The sequence below is a fragment of the Leucoraja erinacea genome, chromosome 20 (assembly GCF_028641065.1).
Source record: "Leucoraja erinacea ecotype New England chromosome 20, Leri_hhj_1, whole genome shotgun sequence".
In the NCBI taxonomy this organism is placed as follows: domain Eukaryota; kingdom Metazoa; phylum Chordata; class Chondrichthyes; order Rajiformes; family Rajidae; genus Leucoraja; species Leucoraja erinaceus.
This window is the reverse complement of record NC_073396.1, coordinates 30,127,638-30,151,420: the sequence shown is the minus strand read 5'-3', so window position 1 is coordinate 30,151,420 and position 23,783 is coordinate 30,127,638. Positions and strand designations below refer to the sequence as shown.

The 23,783-nt window shown below is 39.0% G+C and overlaps 1 protein-coding gene across 6 annotated transcripts in view; it reads right to left on the bottom strand.

The window, feature by feature from the left end:
* Positions 1–210: 210 nt before the first annotated feature.
* Positions 211–23,783, bottom strand: part of clec16a (C-type lectin domain containing 16A) — a 178,826-nt gene continuing 155,253 nt past the window's right edge. For 3 of the 6 annotated variants that reach the window (XM_055651763.1, XM_055651762.1, XM_055651765.1), the window contains one exon: positions 212–5,133. In XM_055651763.1, coding sequence (XP_055507738.1) covers positions 4,742–5,133 — 392 coding nt within the window. In that variant the 3' untranslated portion in view covers positions 212–4,741. Of the gene's footprint in view, positions 5,134–23,783 lie in introns of all 6 variants that reach the window. The other 3 variants (XM_055651761.1, XM_055651764.1, XM_055651766.1) reach the window with 2 other exon arrangements.

Here is a 23,783-nt window from a genome sequence, read left to right as displayed (position 1 = left end):
ATTTACTTGTAGAGAGATCCACTGATATATAATGCACATTTTCTAAACTTATCCCATGATCCACTGGGAATTGGAGGGGTGGGATGGCTGCCATGGTAAACAGTTTTGGTACTAATAGTTCTGAAAAGACTGCCAACTCAATCCCTATCTTTCTCCGAGACATCTCCCCCCCCCTCCCCTCCCAATTTATAAAATGATTCGACACATCGTAAACACAGAAAGCACTATAGTGTGTTATACATATGTTTATGCAAGTTAGTCATGTTTTAAATTCACGTCACAAACTGATATCCCATTTCGTGAGTAGGGAAGACAACAGTGAAATTAGGTGGCAAAAATATTTCCACTAATTTTACTGGAATCTCTTTTTAACAACCCTAACTAATTAGCTGCTTCTTGTTGATAATATTTAGGTTAAAGCTTATGTTTGATGCGGTTTTCGTTGCAGGTGTTGCTTATCGTTATTAAGGCAAATTAATATTGTGAACTGATGTTAAGTTTACTTGCCAATTGGTTATGATTTATCAAACTCATCAACTCACATTGTAAGTTTAAGGATGGACTTCAGAAACTAAATTGCCTCAAACCAACAGGCATTTTGGTGAATTAAAGAGAGTCCCTTCACACCCATTACCTGTCACTGGACCAGACAGGAGGCTTAGCGTTCTTAATGTTTCATGAGTTAGCTCCCCCAATGTGGAGTAAAGATTAAACACATTTGAAATGCAAAACAAACCTTATATTTATTGCCATTGTGGAGATGACAAACAGGTTACATTGTGCACTTTCCTGTTCTGTCCCTTGGAGCATTGTGAAATACCCAGGTTACATAACTTTTAACTGTGCTACCTGAGCTCATGGTGCAAACAAAAGCATGTCTGAAAGGAACCTTCATATGGAAAGCAAGTCTCCACATTTGCAAACAAAGCAATTTTCCTAGTTAAAACATAACCCACATTTCCCAATATACACATGATTTACAGTTTAGTTTACATATCCCTAATGTGGTGTTCACTAATTTAGGGATTGAGAAAGCATTCATGTAGATAATCTTAGTATTGCTTAATCTTAAATACAGAAAGTTTCATTTTTACACAATTGACACACAATGTTTCATTTTCATTTACAATGATCTTTTTAATCTATACAAAACTCTCTGAGCTGAGAAAATATGTTCAGTACACCAAGTCCATATACTGTACTAATACTGCCTTTGCGATGGAAACACCGTACATTGTTCACTGCTTCTGCACCGTTTGTTAAACAGCACAAGTCAAAGCAGCAAAGGAACACAAATGTTGCAACTTCAGGACACACCAAGTTTTTGCAAGCACACGGAGGTTGGGGGGGGGGGGGGGGGGGGGGGGGGGGGGGGGACCTGCATGAATGAACATGACACATGTCAATCTCTGAAAGTGATTGTGTTCATCAGTATTCTACCAGCAGGACAATGCACTTTTTTGACCAGTAGAAACATGTCACATTTCACATAGCCAGCTGGGGTTTCTGTGAATATGAATTTATATGATTGGTTCAATCTGCACAATGCTATGAATTACCTAATGTCAATGGACAAGCTACTTGATGAGCAGCTGAAATCGAGACTGGCTTGTTCTACAAAATGAATGTGCTGCATGCCACCATGCCAAATCCCCACGAGAACTGAAATATTAAACAGCACATTACTTTTGTACTGAATATTTACCTGCATAGCATTCTCCAAAACTACTTTATTTTAAATTGATTCCCCCCCTCAACAAATTTAGGTCTTCCTCTTCCACTGGTTACCAGCAAGTTAGAAATTAATATTCACATCAGTGCTTTTAAATTACATGCAATATCCTTGTAACCTGCTGCTAAAAACATTATTGGTAGAAGTAATTGTTATTCCAGGTGCAGGCAGGGATCGCGAGAACCAAATGTAACGGACACTTGGAATTATTGTTAACAAGTCAACAGCTTTGATGGGAAGCAACTTAAAAAGAAAAGTTAATTTACTGTACTTGTCGTTTAACTTATATTTGATCCCTGTTGTTTGCTAAGAGAACTATACGATTTTATTTCTTGGTTGAATATTTAGATAGACCTTGGTCTCTGTTATCTGCCTTCCTTAAGAACATTGCAACATCTTCTATAAATTCTTTATATGATGTATTTTACAATGAAATGAAAGTTTGTCAATGTATGTGTTAGTTTCTGATGAAATTGATATAGTTCCAACTTGGCTGTCCAGCATGTATGAAATTGTGGAATGAACGTGAATGTATTGTAATGTTTGCAGATGATATTGAATAGGAGCCGATTCCTTTAACTTGTTCTATTTCGTTTTTGATGAAACATTAGGTAGATATTCACTGCTCACGCCAATTACTGTTTTGATGGTCTAATGTACTAAACGGAAGCAAAAGTACATCACTATTTATATTGTGCATAAGGATAACATTTTAAATTGTGGATTAATGTCATGACCTTGGAGTGAAATTATGCAAGGACATTGTGTCATGGTGCTCATTTCAGATGGCCCGTAGACTCAATATCATGACAAAATCAATTGATCTACCCGATGAAATAATTATTAACTGTGTAATCTTTATCTATATGTTAATACTTTGGAGAACGACAGTTGTAAGGAGATTAGTCCAATTGACTGCACCTGTGACATCCATTTCCACATGAGATCAGCCAGATACCAGTCACAAAGATATTGAATAGAAAAACCATCAGGTTAGCTTTCACAGCATTCGATACTCAGTTACAGTATTAAAGTGAAGGATTTAATCATAAGTATTCATGGATCATATTATAGTGGATTCAGCAGGAGCCAAACTGTGGTATGTTTCAAAGAACAACATTTAAAAATACAAGCATAGTTAGCTCATCTTATGATGTCAAACCCATCTAGTGTGAGCAGCAAGAGATGTACAAGTCTATTACAATAAATATCAGTGTCTCCACAGAGTGAGGAAGCTGGTATTAAAGATCAGTACTGAATCATTCAGCTTTTATACTATATATCAGATTACTGAAACACAGCCAGACACTGAAGTCAAAATATTACAATTAATAATTCATTTCTGAATGCATACAATGTAGCTGCTTCTTTACTAACTTTAATTGGATATATTGCCTGACTTCAGATCCAACATCAGGCCCACCAATTCATTTTGTGGACAGGTCAATTTTGTATTTACATTTTATTTGAAAATAATTGCTTTTCCAGTTTGCCTATTTTGTTCCACCTACTGTAAGTGAGAAGTGCTTTAGACATACTGTTTTTTACTTTGGTTTTGTCATATCAAAATGGTAAGTAATGTAACAAAGTCAGACCCAACAGACAAAGAAACCACTAATTTATAGTCAACTTTTTAAAGTTCTGATAATGTGACTTTACTTCTCCTCCAGATCTATATTGAAATACAAATGGAGCAGATGTTACTGAAGAAACTGTGCAGAAGCCAATTGGTTGTCAATGGGAGGAATAAACTGTGTGCATTTGCCAACCAAAAGGATTAGTGAGAAGCTAAGTGTAGGCAGGTTAATAATACATTTTATAAATTAATTCAAAAGTCCAAGTTTCTGAGGATGTCTGGAAAAACACACTATATTTACAAACTATTACTTTCCATGTGCTGCCATTAGTGATGTGGATGGCTTTGATTTAATCAATAAACATTTCCCAATTTATTCTATCTCTCACCCCATCCATGGTTAAGAGGCCCTCATAAATTGAAAAATAAATGTAAAATGCGTGACCAAACCAAGTACACAACAGAAGGCAGACACCCTCTCATTTTCCTTCTCTGAGATGCCTGTCTTTCCCTCGGTGCTATTCCTATGCCCATTTCATCTATCATGCGTTAAAATACTTGCGTGCAGAATATATAGTGCTGGTTTGAATTGGCTTCCTTATGCAATTTCCAAAATGTACATATTATGTAGCTGTCAGAGCAGATTCATAAATTAATGGAATAAATAACCAGCAAATTCATTAAATCGAGAACTTCCAAGGTAGCCAGCACTTGAGCCAAATATTAAAACTGGATTCCCGTTCCGTATCATCTTGTGGAAGTCATTTATATTTAATAAAATTTGTTTACAGGTTTTTAACACAGCAAAAAAAAAAAAAAAAAAAAAAAAAAATGAAAGCGCTGCAAATATGTAAATGCAATTTATAAAATCTGTTTGAGATCTGTTTGAATTAATAACAATGTGCAGAGCAGATCTATTTGGTGCATCTAATTTTAGATTGGTGCTGGATGTTTGTGGTTTTATTTAATGTTCCTTTCATAATTTGCAAATTTTGTATTTTATATTGGGGTAATTTATAAAATAAAGTTAAATTTGCAACTTGTTCCATCAAATGAATTCAGTTGGGTGTAGTCAGTAATATAACATACATGGCTGAAAAACTGACACACCTCTGCTGTACATATTTTGCTGAAATCCCTTGAAAAGGGCAGATAAAACCAAGGTCTGACCTACTCAGTCCTAGTCAGTGACAAGCTGGACTGATGCATGGGATTAGTATGAAAAGCTGTACATAAAAGTATGTTCTTCAGCTGGAAAGCTGGAACTGTAGACTAACTTATGTGCAAGGTTCCCCACTTCCAGAATCCAGAGGAACTTACAAGCAATTTGTGGGCTTCACAGAGTAACAGGCTTTTCTTTTTCATCTGTGTTTGGACTAAAAGTTTAATTTCCTTGCTGTTCAGACCTGTTTCACCGCACAAACCCAGATGTTTCAAACGTTATGGTGCCTTCCATGCATTGACTCGGATACTTCAGATTGCCGATTATTGTCCTCATTTTCTATCATCCCATTCGACTCGGATAATGCGGATGTCTGGCTTAAAGTGCTCACACTCCGGATATGCTGTGCATCAGCTGGTGGCAGCAGTGTTAGTGACTCCACGCTCAATGCATCTGTGTTGTCATCAGAAATAAGCGATATAGTTGGCTGATGGGCTGGAGTCAGACTTGGTGCCAGATTAGCAGCTTCTGGCTCAGTACTGCTGGGCAGATGGTAACAACTCGAGCCACCCTCTGCTGTAGGAGGTGAAAAATGGGCTTCATTGACAAATTCCACCTGGTCAGGAAAAGTCAAATGGGACTGCTCTTGAAGTTCAGGTCCATCTATTATTAAAGAAAGACATTTTATAGCTTTGAATACAAAACTTCCATTCAGAAAAACATTTCTGAAAATTTAGAAGCCCCCTTGAATAAGTTTGGATTCCCATTCTACATTGTAACTATGGCAGCTAAAGTAGGAACCCCCATTATGCCTTGGTATACTTGGTGAGTATTTACCAACCATGGATTTTAAGAACCCAGTTGTTTTTTTTTTAATTTACTAGAATAGAGACAGATGACAGTCAACCTTTGAGAAACCAACATATAATAGCTCAGCGTTTAATAGGAAAACTGGAAAATTCCCATTCTTTACATTTAAGTGCCCTGTTCTTAACAATCAACTGTATTTGTAAGATTTTCATCTGAAAGAAAATCAATTATAAAATGTTCCTTAAATTATGTTCTCATCTCATAAGACTTCATTTTATATTCACATTGTCTGTGCCTGAAAGATAAAAAGGCAAAATTAATGACAGCAAGGCAAAAGAAAAAAAATAACTAAGAAAAGCAACAGTACAGAGGTGAGATGAAATATGAAAGTGATCAAAGTAATGTGTGAATGGATAGCAAAGTATTGACGTTTTACATTAAGACTGGTGTGCCTTTTTTTTTCGTTTACGTGAAATATGCTCTTTATTTTCAGCTCCTTTTTCCAGACCATTGGCCTGATGATGATGTCCCTTTCCTCAGCTAGATTCTACTTGTGTTCTCACCATCGCTGTGTTGCACAGTAGATAAAATACACAGAAACTCGGCATCCACCAATCTATTTTCCCGAAATAAGATAATGTACACTGAATGCTTAGTGTGCTGCCAGAAATTCTTGAAGGATAAGCGTCATGTTTTGTCTGCAAGTGTGTAAATAATCAAAAAAATTGATTAGATGTTCCCTCCAGGCTTCTACATTTTATTGCAATCTGTAAACCATTTCACAAAAGTTGGTACAATCAAAGTTCCTTGAGGGAACGTTGATTAAAAGTCACATTATTGAATCAAGTCAAGGCCAACGAGGTTGAGTTCGGAACCCATACAGAAATCCAAGAGCGGGGATGGGCTATGAAGCCAAACAAAAAGAGGGCAAGGAGGGGTGACTGACAACAGGCTCTACCCCATCCTGTTGCTGCAGATTTTTTGAATTCTTGGTATTGATTGTGTCAAGCTCCAATTCAACGCAGAATGGCCACACTGCTTGCCCCAGCTTTCCCCCAGCATAATCTGCACATTGCTTCCATGGTTCACTCCATATTGAACCACGTAGAGAAGAAATCACAGGCTCGATGATGTGGGAGTGACACCAGGTCAGCATGCTCCCCAAGCAGTTGTCTTTATTAAAATACAGTTTGAATTTCGCCATAACTTCAAGGTGTGACTTTAGTAGAGATTCACAATAATACTAAGTGCTCTGTGAGGTTGCACAGACCAGGTTACAGTGTCAACCGTGTTAGTTTGTGCAAGGGAACAAATTCAGTGAAACACTAAACCAAGCTTCAATAATAAGGCATTTTCTCCCCCGTAACATCTAGGTTGACGAGTTATCGCCTTGGAATGGTCATTAATCAGTCTCAAAAATTACTTTGGGAAAAATTAAATTTTAACTTGCAGAAAAGTTATTAGTTATTGAGATCAAATATTAAATAAAACTAAGACTACAAAATTAAATTTCAAATCCTTTAAGGGTTCTCCCCTCTTTAATTTTTATAAATTGTGTGGCATAATTTTTCACTAATATCTGATTTATTTTAATGGCACTGTTGATATTTTGATTGTTGGTTATTGCAGTCCATCTGAAAACAGGAGTCTGGTTGATTTTGTGGAAGATTTATTAGAATATAAAACTAAAACACTACTTTGCCTGAGAAAGTTATATTGTATTTGACAGAATAGACTCGGTTAATTGAATTTATTGGAAAAAAAATGTAATAATTGACATCGATAGCTTGAATGCTATAGGTGATAAGAATGATCATTGGTTGTAACATTTACTTAGTTCCAAATGAATTCATGAAATATTGATTTAAAATGAATTTACCAAATTCATAAACATCACAGGAAAGGAATGCCTTCGGCCTACAATGAATGTTGACCTTGGCGTCAAATTAAAATAATCCCATCTGCCCGATGTGATCCATATCGCTGTGACCATCTATAAATCTGAAATGCCACTATTGTGACTGCTTCCACCACCTCTCCTGGAGCACGGATCAGGCATCTAACTAACTGTGTACACAAATTTACCCAGCACAACTCCTTTAAACTTTCCACTTCTTACTTTAAAGCTGTGCCCTCTAGTATTTGACATTTCCATCCTGGGAATAAAGTTCTGACTGTCTACCCTATCTATGCCTCTAATTATTTTAGAAATTTCGATCAAGTCTTCTTCCCTCAGCCTCAGATGTTGCTGAAAATGTCCAATCTCTACATAGCTATTATCCTCAAATCCAAGCAGTAGAGTTTAGTAATAGGGCTTATCTAACGGGGCAACCATAACTGCACACAATACTCCAAATGTGGCTGAACGAAAGTTTTATAAAGCTGCAACATGACTTCTTGACCTTATAATAAATGTCTCAACTAATGAAAGCAAACATATCAAATTCCTTCACTTCTCTATTCCCTTTGTATATCAATGATGTTAAGGGGCCTATCACTAACTGTATATTTTCCCTTTCATTTGACCACTACCCTATGTCTCATATGGCTTAGCCAGTTCCAAATCCAGACAACAAAGACACCATAGATCCGTTAGCCTACCATGAGGGAACTTGTCAAAAGTTTTACTAAAGTCCATGTAGTCAACATCAACTGTCCTACACTCATCAATCGCCTTTGTCACTTCCAAGCAAAACATAATCAATTTTATGACCTTCCTCAGGTAAAGCCATGCTAAATGTTCCCACTCTCTCCAAATGTGAGCAAATCCAATCCCTAACAATCTTCTCCAAAAGCTTCTCAATCACTGATGTGAGGCTCACCGGCCTGTAATTTAATGGATTATCCCTATTTTTCTTCTTAAACAATGAACAATATTGGTGACTCTCCAGTCTTCTTGGACATCACCTGTAGCTAGGGGGAATACAGGAGTATTCGTCGAGGCCCCAGAAATCTCCTCTCCTGATAACTTTGGATAAATGCCTTCAGGCCCTGGGGTCTTATCCACCTTAACGCTCTCAGGAAGACATAACACCAGCTATTTCTTGATCTACAAAATGCTCTAGCATATTAGTATACTCCACACCGATCTCACTATCCTCCTTGTTGTTCTCCTTGGTGAATACCCAGCAACGTATTTGTTTAATGCCTTACCTACATCCTCTGACTCCAAGCATATATTTCCTCCTTTACCTGTGAGTAGTCCTACCTGTTCCCTAGTTACCATTTTGCTTTTAATCTATGTGTAAAAGCTTTGGGATTCTCTTCAATCTGACGTGCCAGTGACAACATAACTTTTCGTGAATTGTGGCTACAATCGTCAGACAAATATCGGTCAGTCAAATAATCACGTTGGCAATAATGCTGGAGATACAGTACAAGAACTAAAGGGGTAAAAATAAACTGCTGGAGGAGCTCAAAGGGTCAAGTAACATTGCTGGAATGAAATAGGCAGACACATTTTGGGTTGGGTCCCTTCCTCCACCATTTCCCTCCATTGTTGCTGCCTGACCCGCTGAGTTCCTCCAGCAGTTTGTTTTTTTGCTCAGGATTCCAGCATCTGCAATCTTTTGTGCCTGCAACAAATATAGAGTTTGTTTATTGCAAAAATACAATGTTGGGAATGAGGGTTAGAACCATGCAGAGCCGCATGCATATTATACATTTAACGGCAGGACGAAAAGCACATTTGCCCACATTGGAGTGTTGGAGAATGCAACTAACCACAAAAAATGACAAAGGCAGGGCATTCTATCTACTTAAGGTATGGAGCATGTTGCACAACTGTAACCCACTGTCAAGCTGCATTTACATCCAATTTTCCAATGCCTCCATTAGAAAGGAGCAAATAGTTACAGAGGTGCCAGGATTAACAATTATGCTAACTTGAATCCAAAGAGAACAAATCAATAACTTCTCATGTTTTGGGTATCTTTTTGGAAACTGCAATGGGTCAGTTTTGAGGACACATTTTTCCAGTTTTGGATTAATTCTACACTGATAAATCCTACAATAAACTTTATTCATAGCAATCATTTTATTTTTGGAACTGTTCTGCTAAGAAACAAATACATTACTTGAAATGCTTCATTCAAAACAGTTAAAATACCTTGAAGCCAGATCGTAGGGTGCATTCAAAGAAAATAAAATCTGGTGCCTGGGTATAATACTTAAGGCATTTCTTGTGGTTTCTAATGAAAGGTTTGAAGTGTGATGAAAGATGAAGTTGGCAAAAAGGTAAATAAAGATAGATCTAGAGAAAGATTTAAGCAAACAGAATTCACATTAACTTATTAGTAAAATAAGGTGGAACAATTATGCTGTATAAACTAATTGATGGAATGATAAAAACTGAGATACAATCACTAAATTCAATGATGTATCCAAAGCCAATTCATTAAATAGGGACGGACCAGGGCTGGAAAGAAAGCAACTCACTAGCTGGTAATTGTATAATCAGTACAGTATCTCCCCTCCATCTCCAATGCTTCACTGTATTGTTTGGATTTTTTGCACCATTTGATCTATTTTGCAGCCCCTCTCCGCTGCATGAGCTAGCATTTAACCAAGGCCAAATGTTTATAGCTTCTGCTTTTAGTGAGTAAAAAATATTTTAAAATCTCCTAAATGCACTCTTCCAGCCCTGGGATAAACTTGTACTGCTAAGTATCAGAACAACTTTCATTTTGTTTGAACATAAAAATCTCCACTTAAAACTGTCCACACCAATACCCTTAATTTGCAGAAAATTATTGTTTATGATATGTATTAATTAACTTGAAAAATTATTCATGGAGGAAGATTGATGATTTCTGCTCATTATTTCATGTTTTAGAAAATTGAAGAATAGCAGCAAAAATAACCCTTTCAGTATTTAGATTAATCCCTTTGTTGATAAGCCAATTTATCTATAATTTATTGGTTAGTTGAATAAACAAATACTCTCTTCCATCTAATGGAAAAGTTACTTAAAGCTAATTTATTTGTACTATTTGTTTTTGTCCTTCTTTTGGGAAAACATTGATACCAAAAAATATTAAGGATGTTTGGAGATTTAACAGGGCCAGAGGTGCAAAAGATTTAATTGTTAACAATCAGTAGCTTTTAGTAATATTTTCTTTAATAATGCTTCTGTGAAGCATCTTGGTCTGTTTTACTGAGTTGAAAGATACCTTGGGTTGCTTTTGTTCTACTCATTTTTGCTAAGTAATTTCTTAAAAATTTCCTTAAAATATAATGACGTTACAATTGACTGATTAAATGAGATACAGAAAAATAATCATTAAAAAACCTCGAGAAAGATTAAGATGAGCAAAAGCACAATGTGATTGCTGATAGCTCTTAATGATTTTGTAATGAAAAATGGAAGAAGAGTCATTACCTTATTTCATTTAGATTCTGCACAAATTTAGGGGTGAAACTAATCCTGCCTTGTCTGATTTGAATTGCAGGGAGCCTTGCAATTTAAAACATTCAATCATCTAATTGCAGTGAAAGTAGTTTCACTACCTACTTTTCCAAATTATAATCACAAATGATAGACTGCTAGGTAAAAAATTGATTGAAATAATTAATAGCAGTTTTGTGCTGCTAAATTTGATGGGCTTTCCACCTTCAGTGTTATGTAGATGAATTTACTCAGATCCAGTGCAGCAAACTTTTAAAAGGACCCAAACTTTTAACATTTATGAAACTATTTTAAAACAATAAATACATTTCAATGTTGGTCATTTATTTAATATCACATCAATAAATTGAAAGAATTCAATGAATTAAGGTTTCCCCACATGACATGCCTGAACAATTAGAATTGTAGCCTTAGGTGGACCTTTATTTTTAAAGTAAAAGTTTAAAATGCTGGAAACACTCAGCTGGTCAGGCAGCATTTGTGAAATGATAAAAGAGTTAATGTTTCAGGTCTGAGACCCTCAGTCAGAACGGGGAATTCTTTCCCAGTTTTTCTTCAAACTGCCAAGGGTTTCCAGTACTTTTTCTTCTTTTTATATCAAGATTTCCAGCATCTGCAGTATTTTCATTCACTTTTAATGGGTCTTTAATTAATATTTATATATTTTATTAAATATATTGTTCGTTTTTTAAAAATCCTCCTCTCCCACATACAGAGGCACCTGTTATCGGTTTATATATTTTGGTGCAATTTTGAGAATTATGGTTACAATGATACGCATATTCTTGCATGCCATTAAAAGGTTACTTGGTGTGGGATCAATTAAATAGACTATAAGGATATTGATGAATAAACTAAATGATGAGAGGCTGGGGGAATGTAACATAAACCTGCCTGCGTTTGCACTGTGTGAGCTGTTGCCTGGAGGCCTAAACCCAGTGTCCGCCACGACTCTCAGCCTCTGAAAGACTAAATACTCGCCGTCTTCCTCTCCTGCCAGACCTTACTGAAAGGAGCAGAACACAGGGACAGATCATAGGGAAAGTACGACAATGGAGAGAAAGAAGTGGATTTGCTCATGGGTACATTTCAGCAGCTAACAGACAATACAGTTACTTAAAGTTTAGTTTGCAAACAATGACACAGCATTTTAAAACACAACAATGATTCAAAGCTCTTAGCCATTGGTATCTATAAGCCACTGGCGGTTTCACTTGGCTTTCATAGAACTAGTAGTTAAGAGCTACAGACACAAGTTTACACAATACAACAATATGCACACAAAATAGCAAGCTGGATTTCTTTTCTCTGTAAAGCACGTGATTAAAAAATAACCCATTTCATTGTTTTAAAAATCTCTATCTGTAAGCTGAAAGAGAAACAGTATTAATAGACCATTTATAAACACGTTTTCAAGCTACCTGTTTATACCCATGAACTTAGTCAAGTATCAGATACGAATCCATTGATTTAAACTGATGTTTATAGTGTAGTATTTTTAAAATATAGTATTTAAAAAAAGATTCAATATAATTTATCTTTTTCACCACCACCTAGTAATAAAGTGGTAACATTTCAGGAAACCTATGTAATACCAAATCTAAATGCTTTACTTCGTAGAATTCCTTATGCAGTAATTACATCAAATGTATTAGTTATAATTCATAAATAAATTATCCCAAGATTAATTTTCTTCAGAATACAATGCGCTATAATGAAAAGTATTGGAAGCAATTAATCAAAATCTCAAATAAAAACAGAAAATGCTGGAATAGAATTCCAGAATCTGTTTTTTTTTTTAAATTATTGAACAAAATCTCAGTCATTAGATATTTGTAGTATTCAGGAATAATAAGATCTTGCAAAGTTGTGATTTTCTCTTCAAGTCACTGAATATTGCAACATGGCTAAAGGACTGATCTCCTACTTCTAAGCTTTGTGTTTATGAACAGCAGTCCTATTTTATCCAAGATTTTTCCTCTGGAGCTACGTTTAAGGGAATTGGTTAAATAGCCATTCCAGAATTTATTGTTTGCATGGCTTCAAATCCTGTAGTGAAATTAAAAGTAATTACTATGTAGCAAAATAATATGTAGTATACTGACCTTGAACCATTATCAGGCATTCTAATACTTGATAAATGTTCAGAGTAAATATACTACAAATGAAATTTCAACAGGATGTTTGGCAATTATCCCAATTAAAACACTCGATTTACATCAACATCCAATCAGATGTTTCAAGATAGAGAACATTTCTACGAGCTCCTATTGACATTCCTGCCACACAACTGAGGGGAACTTGAAAATATTTTGAAACTATCTATTTTTTCCAAGGTTATTGACTTCCATGACTACCGAAAATCTCATTGTTTAGTATTCTTAAAGAATCAGTAATCAAAAGTTAGAACATACTTATTTCCCCCCCCCCACATCTTGTTCACACATATTGAGGCTAACTGCAGTGATTCCAATGAGTGTGGACCAGCTAACATTCTATTACTGATGTTTACCTCCTTATGACTCACCGGGTAATAGATTTTTCTGCTATAAGTGTGCGAAATTGGTCGAATAACAAGCATCATGAGAAATAAAATTAGCACCATTGCATCGCTAATGAGAAGCTCAATCAAAACAGAATCACACAATTTTTCCTCATCCGGGCCCTAAATCTCTGTTCCTATTAGCTGGTATGGTGACGCCCAATTCTAGAAACCGCAGGCCATGGAAGAATTCCCTCTGCATCCAATCTGTCCAGTTCAGCAACTCCTGCAAGTTCTGATAACATTCCTCGTAAGGAAGTCCTGTCATCCCAGAAATTATTCTGGTAATTTTTTTGTTGCATTCTTTGATAAGGTGACCAAAACATCACACAACATTCCAATTTGCCTTCAGTAACTTATGTACAAGAACACCAGTCTCTTTGCATAACAACACTCCCCAATATAAGCCTCACTTAAATAAAATGCAACTTATTTTTCCTGATGAAATGGAAAATCACATGTATCCACATTATACTGCATCTGCCATGTTTTTGATCAGTTACAGTCTCTCGAAGTTGCCTCAAAACGTCTTTGAATCATCCGCTCAATTCTCCATCCCAACCACTACAGTGGCACCGACAAATTTTAAAATGATAAACCGAGTTCCCTCATCTGAAACATAGAGACATTATCAATAGCTGAAGAATAAATACTGACCCCTGTAATTCCCATTTGTTACTGCCAGCTACACCATAAAGATATTCCTACTGACATTTCTCTGACTATAATTCACCCTCACCCTCAAAACATGCAATTTGAATTTAACTTTAAGCTTCTACCTTCAAGGTTATCATGGACCACTTGGGAGCTGTCGGGGCGGACAACTTGTCAAGTTTGAGTGGCAACCAGGGCTGTGATTCCAACCTTGGTGCTGAGGCTCAACGGTGAAGAGTGACATCAGGCAGAGCCATAGTGGTGGGGGCCTCGATAGTCAGAGGTGCGGACAGGAGATTCTACGGCAATTGTCGAGACTCCAGTATGGTGTGCAGCCTCCCTGGTGCCAGGGTCCAGGACATCTCCGAGCGGCTGCACGGCATTCACGAGAGTGAGGGGGAGCAGCCGGAGGTTGTTGTGCATGTTGGCACAAATGATATAGGTAGGAAGAGGAAGGAAGTTCTGCAACATGAGTTTAGGGAATTGGGTAAAAGACTGAAAAGCAGGACCTCCAGGGTAGTGATCTCAGGATTGCTTCCAGTACCTCGTGCTAGTGAAGGTAAGACCGAGAAGATAGGGGAAATAAATATGTGGCTGAGTAGTTGGTGCAGGGGGCAGGGATGCAGATTTCTGGATCATTGGGATCTCTAATGGGGCAGGGGTGACCTGTATGAAAGGGGTAGGTTGCACCTTAACTGGAGGGGTACCAACATTCTGGTGGGCAGGTTTGCAAATGCGACACGGGTGGGTTTAAACTAGATCTCATACAGGATAGAGGCACGTGAGAGGTTAGAAGTTGGTATGGAGGGGTGGTGAGGGAAAGGTTAGTGGACAGAATAGGCAGGTGAAAGGCAGAGAGTGAGGATGGACGGTTGGTTTAAACTGCACGTATTTTAATGCAAGGGGCCTGACGGGTAAGGCAGGTGAGCTTAGTGCATGGATAGATAAGAGCGACTGGAATGTTGTAGCCATGATTGAAAGGGAGGGGCAGGACTGGCAGCTCAATGTTCCAGGGTACAGGAGGAGGGTTAAGGAGGATGTCACGGCAGTGGTCAGAGGTGACATGACGGATGGTTAGTTTAGTGAGGCTATATGGGTGGAGCTGAGGAACAAGAAAGGGATGATCACCTTGTTGGGGGTGTACTACAGGGTGTCTACATTAGAGGAACAAATATGCCAGGAGATTGCAGACAGCTGCAGGTCAAATAAGGTTGTTGTAGTAGGGGATTTTAACTTTCCCAATACTGACTGGAAAAATCATAGTGTGAAGGGCTTAAATGGGATGCAATTCCTCAAAAGTGTTCAGGAGAGTTTTCTTAAGCAGTATGTAGAGGCCCCTACACGTGAGCTGACATTGTGCATCCCTGGAGGAGTTTCGGGAACCAAGGAGTAAAATGAAAAAGATCAGAAGGGCAAAAAGGGGCCAGAAGATTGCTCTGGTGGGTAACATTAAAGACAATCCCAAAAGATTTGATAAATACATAAGGGGTAAAGGGTAACTAGAGAGAGAGTGGGATCTCTCAGGAATCAAAGCAGCCATCTCTGTGTGGAGCCACAGGAGATGGGTAAAGTCCTCAATGAGTATTTCTCCTCTGTATTTACTGAGGAGAAAGAGAGTAGAACGGAGGAACTTGGGGCAGTCAATGGAAGTGTCTTGAGAACAGTCAGTGTTACCGTCTAAGAAGTACTGAAGGTACTATTGTGCGTGAACGTTGACAAATCTCCAGGACCTGATCAGATATATCTGAGGACATTGTGGGAAACCAGAGAGGAAATTGCGGGAGCCCTGGTTGAAATTTACGAGTCGTCCTTAAATACAGGAGAGGTGGCGGAAGACTGGAGGGTGGCGAATGTTGTGCCTCTTTTCAAGAAAGGCTGCAGGGAAAATGCTGGGAACTATAGGCCGGTGAGCTTAACATCTGTAGTTGGAAAGTTACTGGAGAGTATTCTGAGGGATAGGTTACGCAAGGATTTGGATGGGTAAGGACTGATTAGGGATAGTCAGCATGGTTTTGTACATGGGAGGTCATGTCTCACAAATCTGATTTTTTTGAAGATGTGATCAAAAAGGTCGATGAGGGCAGAGCTAAAGATGTTGTATACATGGACTTCAGTATGGCATTTGACAAGGTTCTGCATGGTAGGCTGCTCTGGAAAGTTCGATCGCATGGGATCCAAGGAGAGATAGCTGGATGGATAGCAAATTGGCCCCATGGAAGGAAGCAGAGGGTGATGGTGGAAGGTTGCTTCCCAGACTGGTGGGCTGTGACTAGTGGTGTTCGGTGCTGGGCCCGTTACTGTTTATCATCTACATCAATGATTTGGATGAGAACATAAAGGGCAAGATTAGCAAGTTTGCTGATGATACAAAAGTGGGTGATTTTACAAATAGTGAAGTTGGTTGTGAAAGATTGCAGCAGGATCTGGATCCATTGGCCAGTGGGATTGATGGAATTTAATACAGAGTAAATGTGAGGTGTTGCATTTTGGGACATCTAACAAGGGCAGGACTTACACAGTGAATGGTTGGCCTCTGGGGAGTGTTGCAAAACAGAGGGATCTAGGAGTGCAGGTGCATGGTTCCTTGAAGGTCGAGTCACAGATAAAAAGGCTTTTGGCACATTGGCCTCCATCAGTCATAGTATTGAGTATAGAAGTTGGGGGGGAGGGGGGGGTCATGTTGCAGTTGTGTAAGACGGCATTTAGAATATTGTATTCAGTTCTGGGCACCATGTTATAGGAAAGATATTGCCAAGTTTGAAAGGTTTCAGAGATGTAGCCAAGACTGGAGGGTCTGAGCTATAGGGAGAGGTTGAGTAGGCTGGGTCTCCATTCCTTGGAGCGCAGGAGGATGAGCGGTGATCTTATAGAGGTTTATAAAATCATGAGTGGAATAGATCGGGTAGATGCATAGAGTCTTTTGCCCAGAGTTGGGGAATAGAGGGCCGGAGGACATAGGTTCAAGGTGAAGGGGAAAAGATTTAATAGGAATCTGAGGGGTAAGTTTTTCCACACAAAGGGTGGTGGGTGTATGGAACGAGCTGCCAGATGAGATAAATGAGGCTGGGACTATCCCAACCTTTAAGAAACAGTTTGACAGGTACATGGATAGGACAGATTTGTGAGGATATGGACCAAACGCAGGCAGGTGAGACTATTGTAGCTGGGACATTTAGGGCGGTGTGGGCAAGTTGGGCCAAAGGGCTTGTTTCCACACTGTATCACTATGGCTGTATCAACAGATTTAATGTCTTTCTAACCAAGTACATTAAACCCATTGGCTTTTCCACCTGTTCCACCAGTTGGATCCTCAAAACAAACTCTCGCCAAACACAATTTCACTACCAAACATCCATGTTGAGTTTGTCTAATCTTCCTGATACTTTCCACGTGTATTATTTTGGTAACTTCTGTAATAACCTCTAATAATTTCCCCATTACTAATGTTGGTTAAGCTAATTAGTCTGAGTATTTAATTTTCTCTAACTCACCTGTAAATGTGGGGGGTGGGGGGGTACGGTTGTCATTCTCCAATCTGCAGAAACTATTAAATAGGCGGAATAATGGAAAATGCTAAGCTATCTACGTTTTCCATGGCCATCTTTTTTTTTAGTGTTGGAATGCAGACTTCCAGGTCCTTAGGATTTATCAGCTTTCAGTGACACTGATTTCTTCAGGGTTATATATTTTTTCAATACTGATTTCCTTTGGTTCCTTGCACTCATTAGATTTTTAGTTCCTATCATCTGTTCCGTCAAGGCTGAAACAAAGATTTTGTTTAATTGCTCTGCCATTTTCCCGTTTCCCTTGATGACTTTAGCTCTGACTGCAGGAAATCTACCCCGGATTTTACTAATCTTTTTCATTTATATATTTTTAGAAGCTTTTGCAGCCAACTTTGATTTTTGCAAGCTTCTTTTTTGAGTTAATTTTGTTTTTAATTAATTTTTTGCCAAAATCTAAATTGCTCCCAATCTACAAGTTTGCAGCTTTCTTTGGTGACTTTTATGATTCTTGTACGTAATAGCATCCATAACGTCTTTAGTTGGCCATTGTTGGATCACCTTTGCATGTACAGCAGTTGTTCCTGTATTTGTTTTTTAAGTAGCCACCATGATGAGGTTCTCTAATCTATCATTTCAATTCAACTTCCACACCTACTGGGATGTAGCTTTTAGATTAAACTGGTTCACAAATTTCATATTAATGAAGATTTCCGTTATGTTACCTTTATTGTTATCTTTATGTCACCTTTCTATCTGGACACTGCAGAACTAAATAATAAAACGAACCTTTACTATATTCAAGAATTTCAGGAGTTTATTTGTCACATGGACCAGATATAAACAGGAACAATGGAAGTCCTATTTGTTGCAGCTTTAGATGCACATTAGATGCAACAACAACAACAACAAAAATGATCAGTTATTCTGAGTAATCCAGACCATGATGCAAAAACCCAAATTACATAATGCAACCATTGGAGTGCAAAGCCCATAATGATTCAATGCTGAGGTAGGTTTGTGGTTAGGTTTGTGCAGGGTGGTTCAAGAACTTTCTTATTGGTGGGAGGAATCGGTTCTTGAACTTGACGCTAACCTTCTACCCGAAGTTACCAGCAAAAAAAAAAAAAAAGAGCTTGTGGTTCTTTGATGATGTTAACTGCGTTCTTGAGACAGCACATCCTGTAGATCCCTTCAGTAGTGAGAAGGTCAGTACCCATGAACCAGGCTATTTCCATCACTTTCTGTAACCTTTTTTGTTCTTGAGCTTTCAAATTTTTGAACCAGTCCATGTTGAAACCAGTCAGAAGCTCTCAACTGTACACTTGTAGAAGTACGAGGCGACAGGCCAAATCTTCACAAACCTGAGGAGGTCGAAACCCGGAACAGATAATCAGAGAAGTGCACAGCCAGGAAGTTGAAGCTGTTAACTCTGTTGTCCTGCAAATGAAGACAGGTGCAAGGTCCCTTGGATTTCCCCTCCTTAAGTCAACAATTAGCTCCATGGTCTTGCTAATACTGAAAGCAAGGTTGGCACCACTGAACCCGATTAGCAATTTTTTTCCTTTACTTTGACTCATCATTACCAGTTACGTATTCAACAGCAAAATTAAAAGATGGCGTGGGGACTGTTTTCTGGATACACCGTCTGGAATGTAGAAAGAATAGAGAGCAAGGGACTGAGCATGCAGCCCCGAGATGCCTCTGCTGATTGCGAGTGAGGAGGTTGCCAATCCATACTGATTGGGGTCTGCCGTTGAGGAAGTCAAGGTTCCAGTTGCATACGGATCAGTTTCCTGGGCTTAAGGATGAGTTAGGAAGGGATGATGGTGTTGAATGATGAACTGTAATCAATGATCAACAGTCTGATGTATATGTTCTTGTTGTCCAAGTAGTTCATCACATAGCGATGAGCCAGCGAGATCTCACCTGCAATCGATCTTTTGTGGTGGTAAGGGAATTGATATGGGTTCAGGTCAATACCGAGTGAGTTGATTTGCATCATATTCAACCTTTCGAAGCACTTCATCACAATGGATTGAGTGCCACCGGCCAGTATTTGTTGAGGCATATCACTTTGCCGATCTTGGGAACTGGTATTGTGGATATCTTTTTAAAGCAGGTGGGAACCTCGATCCGTAGCAGTGAGAGTTTGAAGATGTCCGCAGAAAACTCTGGCAACTTGGTCCACGCAGATTTTGAGAACACGGTCACATACCAACACGAGGGGTGGCTCTTTCTGAGGGTTCACCCTTGTGAAGGATCTTCTGACATTGACCTCTGGGTCTGAGATCACAGGGTTGTCATAAACTGTTGGGGGCCCATGAAGATACATCATTGTTCATCCTGTCAAAGCAAGCATAGAAAGCACTGAGCTTGTCCAGATGTGATGCGTCGCTGCTACTTGAGTTATTCAGTTTCATCTTGAAGGAAGTAAAGACATGCCAGCCCTACCATAGTTGTAGCACATCTGTCTGAGCCTCCAGTTTAGTCCATGATGGCTTTCTGGAAGTTGCACCTGGACTATGACTGTAGTGTTTGACTTGAATGCCAGATGCAGGGCCCTCCATAATGTTTGGGACAAGACCCATTATTTACTTATTTGCCTCTGTACTCCACAATTTGAGATTTATAATAGAAAAAAAATCACCTGTGGTTAAAGTGCACATTGTCAGATTGTATTAAATGGTATTTTTATACATTTTAGTTTCACCATGTAGAAATTACAGCTGTGTTTATACATGGTCCCGCCATTTCAGGGCACCATAATGTTTTGGGACACATAGCTTCACTGAGAAACAAGAATAAATCTGTTGGAGACATCAGCCAAAAATTAGGCTTCCCAAAATCTACTGTTTGAAACATCATTAAGAAGAAAGAGAGCGCTGGTGAGCTTACTAATCACAAAGGGATTGGCAGGCCAAGGAAGACCTCCACATCTGATGGCAGAAGAATTCTCTCTATGATAAAGAAAAATCCCCAAACACCTGTCCTACAGATCATAAACTCTTCAGGAGTCAGGTGTGGATTTGTCAATGACCACTGTCCGCAGAAGACTTCATGAACAGAAATACAGAGGCTACACTGCAAGATGCAAACCACTGGTTAGCTGCAAAAATAGGATGGCCAGTTTGCAGTTTGCCAAGAAGTACTTAAAAGAGCAACCACAGTTCTGGAAAAAGGTCTTGTGGACAGATGAGATGAAGATTAACATATCAGAGTGATGGCAAGAGGAAAGTATGGAGGAGAGAAGAAAGTGTCCAAGATCCAAAGCATACCACCTCATCTGTAAAACATGATGGTGGGGGTGTTATGGCCTGGGCATGTATGGCTGCTGAAGGTACTGGCTCACTTATCCTCATTGATGATACAACCGCTGATGGTAGTAGCATAATGAATTATGAAGTGTATAGCAAAATCCTATCTGCTCAAGTACAAACAAATGCCTCAAAACTCATTGGCCGGCGGTTCATTCTACAGCAAGACAATTATCCCAAACATACTTCTAAAGCAACACAGGAGTTTTTCAAAGCGAATAAATGGTAAATTCTTGAGTGGCCAAGTCAATCACCTGATCTGAACCCAATTGAGCATACCTTTTGTATGCTGAAGAGAAAGCTGAAGGGGACTAGCCCTCAAAACAAGCATCAGCTAAAGGTGGCCGCAATGTATGTATAAACACTGCTGTAATTTTGTCATGGTGAAACTAAAATGTATAAAAATGGCCTTTATTAAAATCTGACACTGTGCACTTTAACCATGTGATTTTTTTTCTATTATAAACCTCAAATTGGAGTACAGAGGCAAATAAATAAACGATGGGCTTTGTCCCAAACATTATTGATTGAACTGTATCTAGTCCCCAGTATAATGCAGATCTTTTGGTTCATTCATTTTGGGGACACTCAGATGGTCTTAGCAGGAACACAGTCTCCACATATTTCTTTATAAAGGCAGTAACAACCATGAGGTATTTGTTCAGGTCCATTTCTCAGTCCTTGAACATTGCCCAGTCTACTGAATGGACAGTGGCAAAATCATTCCTTTATCTCCCTCCCCTGACCAGGTGTGTAAAATAGTCTCCACATGAGCTGTGCTTTTCAATCACTACCTACATCAAGGAGTACAGACAGGGAATCGGTAATCGGTATCACTGATGGTGGTGTAGCGGTATTCGAGAGTATTCAATTCCTGGTGCTGTAGGAGACATGCTGATGGTAGTTTAGAAATATATTTTTGAAGTTAGCCTTGTTGAAGTACCCAGCAACGATGGAGAAGAGGTACACCGTCTGGTGTTTACTGACCATGGCGTGCATATAGTTCAAGTGCTAGCTGAATATCAGCCTGGAGTGGGATATAGACTGCAGTCATGATGATAGATTGATTCCCATGGGAGTTAGAAGGGACGGCACTTCATTGCTTGATGTTTCCGGTGAGGGGAGCTGCAGTTGACGAGACCGCCATGTTCAAATACCACAAAGAGTTTGCCAGGCTGCATCGTCTCCTTTTTTCCCCCCATGATGCCCTCCAGCCCATGAAATGGATTGAGCAATGGGTTGGAGGGCCAGGCCTGGGGAGCTGGGAGTAAGCCATGTTGCTGTGAAACAGAGTATACAGATTCCCCCATGTCACTTTGGCAAAGCAAGCCTGTTAGTTACAGCACCGATTTGTGGGGTTGATTTTAGCATTAGGAGTCTAAAATGAGTGTAAATAAATTATCTTGCCCAGCTGCTGGCAAAATGTCGCCATATTCCAGGGCCAAATCTTTACAGATTACACAATCTGAGAAAGCTTGTTCTTTGGTTAGTTGCTTGACACTTTGGCCCTCAAAACATCCTGGAAGCGATCCAGGAATTCCACCTCCACAGTATTATTGCTTATTTGGTTTGTCCAGTTCATATGTAGAATGAAGTTACTCGTTATTACTATAGTATTTTTGCTCCATGCATATTTAATTTCCGGTTTGATGCAATTCTCTGCATGACTACTATTGATCAGAGGTCTGTGAACAAGTCCCATCCATATATTTTGCTGATTCCACATTTTCATAGAACATAGAACAGTACAGCACTAGAATGTCTGTGCTGAACATAATGCCAATCTAAATCCAATCTCCTCTGCTGCACGTGATTCATACCCCTTCCATCCCTGCATATTCACATGCCAATCTAAAAGCCTCTTGAATACGATCATATTTGCTTCTGCCATTCCTGGCAGTGTGTTCCAGGCACCCACCACTCTGTGTTAAAAAACTCACCCTGTATACTTTTCTCCTCGGATCTTAAAGCTATGCCCTCTTATATTTGACAATTCCACCCAGTGAAAATAATTCTGACTTTCCACCCTATATATTCTTCTCATAATTGTATATGCTTCCGTCAGGTTTTCCCTCATCCTCTGATATTCCAAAGGAAAAACCTTGTGTTTTCAAGAATCCAAAAGGATTTTACGCATAGTGTCTGAAAGAAGGTAACAAGAGAGGGAATAATGTCCCCCAGAAGCATCTAGGTGAGGAGCCACAGGAGCAAGGTCTCCAAAGCAAGCGTTGTCTGCGGAGGGCGCTCAGCATCGCCAAGGACTGCTCTCACCCCAACCATGGACTGTTTACCCTCCTACCATCCGGGAGGCGCTACAGGTCTCTCCGTTGCCGAACCAGCAGGTCGAGGAACAGCTTCTTCCCGGCGGCTGTCACTCTACTCAACAACGTACCTCGGTGACTGCCAATCACCACCCCCCCCCCGCGGACACTTATTATTATTTATTCAAATCATTTGCTATGTTGCTCTTCCAGGGAGATGCTAAATGCATTTCGTTGTCTCTGTACTGTACACTGACAATGCCAATTAAAATTGAATCTGAATCTGAATGAGTATTTCTCCTCTTTTTGTTATGAAGACAGTCATGGGGAACTTGGGAAGTTAATGGCGATGTCTTGAGGACAGTCTGCGTTACAATTGAGGAGGTGCAGAATATCCCAAGGCGTGAACAGGTAGAAAAATCTCTTGGGCCCATATGCAAGTACACTACATTGAGCTAGAGAAGAAATTATAGGAGCCTTGACACACAGTTACCTCCATAATGTTTGGGGCAAAAACATTTATTTATTTGCCTCTGTATTCCACAATTTCAGATTTGTAATAGAAAAAAAATCATATGCGGTTAAAGTGCACATTGTCAGATAAAGGCCATTTTTATACATATTGGTTTCACCATATAGAAATTACAGCTGTGTTTAGACATAGTCCCCCCATTTCAGGGCACCATAATGTTTGGGACACATAGCTTCACGGTGTTTGTAATTGCTCGGGTGTGTTTAATTGCCTCCTTAATGCAGGTATAAAAGGGCTCTCAGCACAGAATCTTTCCTCCAGTCTTTCCATCACCTTTGGAAACTTTT